At 42.8% G+C, this 7,442-nt stretch overlaps 1 protein-coding gene across 1 annotated transcript in view; it reads left to right on the top strand.

Moving 5' to 3' along the window:
- The window catches only part of SOX9 (SRY-box transcription factor 9), a 50,231-nt gene extending 43,545 nt beyond the window's left edge, over positions 1 to 6,686 (top strand). Inside the window, exons 2-4 of the mRNA XM_077253439.1 lie at positions 1,846 to 2,623; positions 3,836 to 4,089; positions 5,165 to 6,686. Coding sequence (XP_077109554.1) covers positions 2,193 to 2,623; positions 3,836 to 4,089; positions 5,165 to 5,934 — 1,455 coding nt within the window. The 5' untranslated portion in view covers positions 1,846 to 2,192 and the 3' untranslated portion in view covers positions 5,935 to 6,686. The remainder of the gene's footprint in view (positions 1 to 1,845; positions 2,624 to 3,835; positions 4,090 to 5,164) is intronic.
- Positions 6,687 to 7,442: the final 756 nt, after the last annotated feature.

Raw genomic sequence — 7,442 nt, 5'->3', positions numbered from 1 at the left:
GCAACTAGCTATCACAGAATAACTACCCTGCTTTCTCATGCAGCTCGCTAGCACAGGATAACTTCTCTGCATTCTCCTGCAGCTAGCTAGCACAGGATAACTTCTCTGCTGGCTCAAGCAGCTAGCACAGACTAACTACTTTGCTTTCTCAAGCAGCTAGCTAGCACATGATAACTTCTCTGCTTTCTCAAGCAGCTAGCTAGCACATGATAACTTCTCTGCTTTCCCCTGCAGCTAGCTAGCACAGGTTAACTTCTCTGCTTTCTCATGCAGCAAGCTAGCACAGGATAACTTCTCTGCTGTCTCAAGCAGCTAGCACAGGATAACTACCCTGCTTTCTCAAGCAGCTAGCTAGCACAGGATAACTTCTCTGCTTTCTCCTGCAGCTAGCACAGGATAACTACCCTGCTTTCTCCAGCTAGCCCAGGATAATGTCTCTGCTTTCTCCTGCAGCTAGCACAGGATAACTTCTCTGCTTTCTCCTCCAGCTAGCACAGGATAACTTCTCTGCTTTCTCCTGCAGCTAGCTAGCACAAGATAACTTCTCTGCTTTCTCAAGCAGCTAGCTAGCACAGGATAACTTCCCTTTCTCCTGCAGCTAGCACAGGATAACTTTTCTGCTTTCTCCTGCAGCTAGCTAGCACAGGATAACTTCCCTGCTTTCTCCTGCAGCTAGCACAGGATAACTTCTCTGCTTTCTCATGCAGGTAGCACAGGATAACTTCTCTGCTTTCTCCTGCAGCTAGCTAGCACAGGATAACTACCCTGCTTTCTCCTGCAGCTAGCTAGCACAGGATAACTTCTCTGCTTTCTCCTGCAGCTAGCACAGGATAACTTCTCTGCTTTCTCCTGCAGCTAGCTAGCACAGGATAACTTCTCTGCTTTCTCCTGCAGCTAGCACAGGATAACTTCTCTGCTTTCTCCTGCAGCTAGCTAGCAGAGGATAACTACCCTGCTTTCTCCTGCAGCTAGCTAGCACAGGATAACTTCCCTGCTTTCTCCTGCAGCTAGCTAGCACAGGATAACTTCTCTGCTTTCTCCTGCAGCTAGCTAGCACAGGATAACTACCCTGCTTTCTCCTGCAGCTAGCTAGCACAGGATAACTTCTCTGCTTTCTCCTGCAGCTAGCACAGGCTAACTTCTCTGCTTTCTCCTGCAGCTAGCTAGCACAGGATAACTTCCCTGCTTTCTCCTGCAGCTAGCTAGCACAGGATAACTTCTCTGCTTTCTCCTGCAGCTAGCTAGCACAGGATAACTTCCCTGCTTTCTCCTGCAGCTAGCTAGCACAGGATAACTTCTCTGCTTTCTCCTGCAGCTAGCACAGGATAACTTCTCTGCTTTCTCCTGCAGCTAGCTAGCACAGGATAACTTCTCTGCTTTCTCCTGCATCTAGCACAGGATAACTTCTCTGCTTTCTCCTGCAGCTAGCTAGCAGAGGATAACTACCCTGCTTTCTCCTGCAGCTAGCTAGCACAGGATAACTTCCCTGCTTTCTCCTGCAGCTAGCTAGCACAGGATAACTTCCCTGCTTTCTCCTGCAGCTAGCTAGCACAGGATAACTTCCCTGCTTTCTCCTGCAGCTAGCTAGCACAGGATAACTACCGTGCTTTCTCCTGCAGCTAGCTAGCACAGGATAACTTCCCTGCTTTCTCCTGCAGCTAGCTAGCACAGGGTAACTTCTCTGCTTTCTCCTGCAGCTAGCACAGGATGACTCTGTTTTCTACTTCATCCTGTTAGCAGAGGATCACTTCTCTTCTTTTTTTACTGCAGCTAGACAGAGCTCAGGACAACTACTCTATTTCTTGCTCTCACTCTCGTCTGACTTTTTTTCTTCTTCTATTCTAGAACAGGACAAGACTCAGCCCACACTGAATACAGTCTCCAATCACCTCCCCATTGCAGGCCTGGGATTGGCTGAGGGGCAGAGAAGTGCAGCTATTTATTCCAGCCTTGCCTACTTATACAAAGCAGACTTACAAGTTGTCTTGGCATTTGGGCTCCTGGGCTGAGCGGGGAATCTTGCGCACAGAAGTCGGGATCTTGGAAAACTCTCCAGAAACATATGGTTCATGATTTACTTTGCCAGAGACTTTGCAGATCCAGAGTCCAGCCTTAGAGAGGAGTGAGCTGCAGCCTCCTCTGCCCCTAGATTACTTTTCATTCTTGCAATCACTCACTCTCAAGTTTTGCGCATGAATCTCTTGGATCCCTTCATGAAGATGACAGAAGAGCAAGACAAGTGCATGTCTGGGGCTCCTAGCCCTTCCATGTCTGAGGACTCTGCTGGTTCCCCCTGCCCCTCTGGGTCGGGCTCAGATACTGAGAACACAAGACCCCAAGAAAATACTTACCCCAAAGGGGATCCGGACATGAAGAAGGAGACAGAGGATGAGAAGTTCCCTGTCTGCATCAGAGAGGCAGTCAGCCAGGTGCTGAAGGGATATGACTGGACCCTGGTGCCCATGCCAGTCAGGGTGAACGGATCCAGTAAAAGCAAACCCCATGTCAAGAGGCCAATGAATGCTTTTATGGTTTGGGCACAGGCTGCCAGGAGGAAGCTTGCTGATCAGTACCCACATCTTCACAATGCAGAACTCAGCAAGACCCTGGGCAAGCTCTGGAGGTGAGTGTGTGCTCCTGGAAAGTCTCTACACTTCTTTATTTACAAATATGTGTCCTTTGTTTACAAATAATGTTGCATTTGCGGATACTTTTTGTTATTTTCTGGGATTTCTGGTTGTAGTTAGGGGTAATTGGCCTGGAGTGTGAGGTTGTTGTGACTACACTAGTTTCCTATTAATGCTATGAAGAGGGGAGATTTGGTATTCCTCTTCTTTGCCCCTTTGTACAACTTTGCTCTGAGTCTTGCTCTCTTCTCCATCGGATACAGAAGCCCTATCCAATCATCCATTACTGGACATCTTAATTAAATGTGTATTTCTTGGGGGCATTTTAGGTACATTTAACCCCTGCTGGGGGTGTTTAACAGTTTTGGCAGCTGGAGGGCTCAGGTGGAAAGGTTGTAGCCCTAGGATTTTTATTCTTGCTGGCAGTGAAGGAATGACTCCAACCACTTCAAAGGATTGATCCTACCTTTATCTGATGGCTGGAAGGGCTTCCTGTATTGGAAAATGAGATTCATGCTCTTGGTTTATTCTGTGGTTTCTTATTTTTTTTTAATGCAGATTAGGATTGCTGGATTATGTATGCATGTGAGAAGGGCTCAGATTAAATATATAAATAATATAAATAAATAATAATAATAATAATAATAATAATAATAATAAAAGATTATCTTCTGCAGCCTCATTTGGATTAAGTCTTGTTTTAATCGATGAAAATTAGTTTTGCTTTTTTATATGAAAGCATAGTTGCCTTACATGATAAGCCGATGAGAAATCTGTGCAGGGAAGCTGTAATGTTCGCCTCTTTGATGAAGGATAATGCATAATAAAGTGATATATATTGATAATAAATAGGAAATAATTATGAAGAATATTAATAGCAATAAAATAAAAATGTCATAGGAAAATAATATCATTTAATAATGTCAAAAATGTGTAGTTTAAGAACAAAGTAAAATAATAATGTCATATAGGATGATAATAATCATATAATGTATAATAATAAATATTGCATTATAGTAAAATAGTAATGTCATATAGTATAATATTTTATGTATATAATGTAAAATATCTAACACAATAATATATTATTATGAACATATAGATACACATGACATACATATATAATAAGAATGATACTGTATGCTCCTGGTCTATATTGTCTCTGCACCAGAGTGATATATATGTATCCTCCTCTTGCCATATTTTAGGCTGCTAAATGAGGGTGAGAAGCGTCCTTTTGTAGAAGAAGCCGAGAGACTGAGAATCCAGCACAAGAAGGACCATCCAGACTACAAGTACCAGCCACGCCGCCGAAAGTCCGTGAAGAACGGGCAGGCTGAGCAAGAGGACGGTTCGGAGCAGACCCATATCTCGCCCAATGCCATTTTCAAGGCTCTGCAGGCTGACTCCCCACATTCCGCCTCTAGCATGAGCGAGGTGCACTCCCCAGGGGAACACTCAGGTAAGGGCTAAGCTCCTGTTTTGTGTTCTCATTTGCATAATATTAAATTAACGCATGTTGGAAATGACAGTGGTCATGCAACAAACAGCTTATGTCATGTCTGTGCATAAGAGCGGTGCTGCCCCTGGCTATGGTGATAACATTAGGTCAGTTATATAGGGTTTCTAATGTTATACAATGGAATATGTGGTAGTTCCCAGTGTCAGGCGGCCAATCTGGCTGAGGCTGGTGCGCCTGTTATCTACCCTGCATGATCTAGACTGGTAGATCTCTAAGCCCCCACCTGCTGTCCAGCATCTGTTGAGTTAAACTTACTGTAGATCCTGGAGTTAATGATTTGCAGGAGTTATAGGGCACCTGCTTGTATGATATAAGATAGGTAGGAGTGTGCTTCCTAAGTATTGAAACTTTATGGGACCCTGCAGCTTATCTGCTGGCTCCTTTAATGAAGCAGGAAGGATACGTGAGCTTAGATGTTAGGAGTCACAGTAATCAGTGCTAAATTACATCAAAGTTCGTCATTTTGACATTTTTTTTCTGGCATTGCTATGTAATCAGATTGTTATATAATATACATACCAGTTTTAAAATATTTTGCACGGTGGTTAGCACTGTATGGTGGCTCAGTGGTTAGCACTGTATGGTAGCTCAGTGGTTAGCACAGTATGGTAGCTCAGTGATTAGCAATGTATGGTGGCTCAGTGGTTAGCACTGTATGGTGTCTCAGTGGTTAGCACTGTATGGTGGCTCAGTGGTTAGCACTGTATAGTGGCTCAGTGGTTAGCACATTATGGTGGCTCAGAGTTTAGCACTGCAGCGTTGCAGCGCTGGGATCCTGGATCCAAATCCAACCAACGACAACATCTGCAAGGAGTTTGTATGTTCTCCCCGTGTTTGTGTGGGTTCCTCCGGTTTCCTCCCACACCCCAAAGACATACTGCTAGGGAATCTAGATTGTGAGCCCCAGTGGGGACAGCGATGACGATATCTGTAATGCACTGTGCAATATGATGGCGCTATATAAGTAAACATAATAAATACTATAATATTTTGGATATTTTTGTTGTTGCTGCAGGTCAATCACAGGGGCCACCAACTCCACCAACCACCCCTAAAACAGATGTGCAGCCGGGCAAGCCAGACCTGAAGCGTGAAGGTCGTACCATACAAGAGAGCGGCCGCCAACCCCCTCATATTGATTTCCGTGATGTGGACATTGGAGAGCTGAGCAGCGAGGTGATTTCCAATATTGAGACCTTTGATGTCAACGAATTTGACCAATATTTGCCTCCCAATGGTCACCCAGGAGTTGCCTCTACGCAGGTGACTTACACCGGTAGTTACGGCATCACCAACACAAACAGTGCCAGCACGGGAGCTGGGCACACATGGATGTCCAAGCAACAGCCGCAGCCAAGTCAACAGTCGCAGCAGCAGCAGCAGCACACGTTGTCGACTCTGAGCAGCGAGCAGAGCCAGTCCCAGCAGAGGACACACATCAAAACCGAGCAGCTCAGTCCGAGTCATTACAGCGACCAGCAGCAGCAACACTCCCCACAACAGCTCAACTACAGCTCCTTCAACCTCAACCATTACGGCTCTTCCTACCCAATGCCCATCACGCGCTCACAGTACGACTACACCGAGCACCAAGGTTCCAACACCTACTACAGCCACGCCGCTGGCCAGAGCTCCAACATCTACTCTACCCTGAGCTACATGAACCCGAGCCAGCGTCCCATGTACACTCCTATCGCTGACACGACGGGGGTTCCATCTATTCCCCCGACACACAGCCCTCAACATTGGGAGCAGCCGGTCTACACACAGCTCACCCGGCCATAGAGCGATCACTATAGGCCATTGACTTCTAAAGACAATTTGCCATCCAGCACAAGTCAAAAAGTGCCCTCTTCATACATGCGTAGCGCGTCGCCCTCTGCTGGCAGCCAGCGAGACTGGGCAGATTGCTTCTAAACAGGACTCTCTTGGCACCTCTGTATGCGCAGATGGCACAAGAGACGATACTTTAGAAAAACCAGCAACTTGATTCTTGGAGAGACTTTTGCAATTCTACATCCTCTGTGAGGACTAGTCTCTGTCTGATATATTTTAGTATGTACTGTGTATGTTCTATTGCCTTTATATGGGGGTTTATACATTTATATTTTAGAAGAAAACAAATACATTGTAAGAAGAAAGAAAAAAAAAACGTTCTCCGTTTCGAGTAGTTTTACAACTTTTATTCAAATGGAAATATTTTTGTAAAAAAAATGAAAAAAAAATTTTTTATTTTTTTTTCCCCAAAAAATATAATATTAGTCTTGCATTTATAATGAGCGGTGATATTTTTTTTTCGGCCATATGTAAATCAGACAGTGGATTGTAATAGGGTTTACTCAAGTAGGAAATGTATTTCCACATCTATACCCAAGTGCCAATTAAGAAAAAAAAACTGTGCCCGAAGATTAGAATTCACGTGTTGCCTAACGAACTGTTCCAGCCAGACTACATACAAGTGCCCTTTACAATTCCTAATGATCTCCAGCAGCAAAAGCGATAGAACTGAATTATTATTATTATTATTATTATTTTTTTTTAGTTTTTATAAAGAAAAAAAATTCTGGGAACATGTTTTTTTTTCTACACCAGGTGTCACATTCTTAAATTATTTATTTTATAATAAAAAATAATATTTGTTAAAAATAAGCAAAGACTCCCGAATTTAAAAAAAAAAAAAAATCTTTTGTACAAAGAAGATATATATTAGCATGCTGCTGATTTTTCTTATTTTTTTGCCTTTTTTTTGAGAAATATGCTTTTTTGTTAAATTATGGGTTTTTATTGTGTCACTTCATTTTTTTTTTTGTCTCTCCGACTTTTTCTTTTGTGTTCTACATTCCTTCTTTGAGTCTAATTGTAAAAACATACGAGATGCTCTAATTTACATAAAAAATAAAATAGCAGTAAGTTTACTGGGGTTATTTTTTTTTTTCCATGCATAAAGTTGCACCAAGTTTGTAAAGATTGATGAAAAAAATAATAATTTTTTTCAGTGCCTCATACACTATTTGATTTTTACGACATCTAGAGAGTATTGGCACAGTTTTGTGACAGAATGGTAATAAATTTGACATAAAATGCAGTTTGACTTTGGCAAATAGTTGGTTAACATTTGCTTAAAAAAAGATTTATACATATTTTTTTTTTTAAAGGTACGGTAATGGTATTGTTAAATTCTATGTCGAGATAGAGCACTCCACAATGAGCGCCTTCATTACAAAAAGTAGGCCTTAAAGTTCCCTTTAAGTTAAGTAACATATACAAAGCTGACTTTTGAAGTCCGTGGATCA

This window comes from Ranitomeya variabilis, chromosome 4 (assembly GCF_051348905.1).
Source record: "Ranitomeya variabilis isolate aRanVar5 chromosome 4, aRanVar5.hap1, whole genome shotgun sequence".
In the NCBI taxonomy this organism is placed as follows: domain Eukaryota; kingdom Metazoa; phylum Chordata; class Amphibia; order Anura; family Dendrobatidae; genus Ranitomeya; species Ranitomeya variabilis.
The sequence above is the reverse complement of the archived record's forward strand: the minus strand, read 5'-3'. Positions and strand labels throughout refer to the sequence as shown.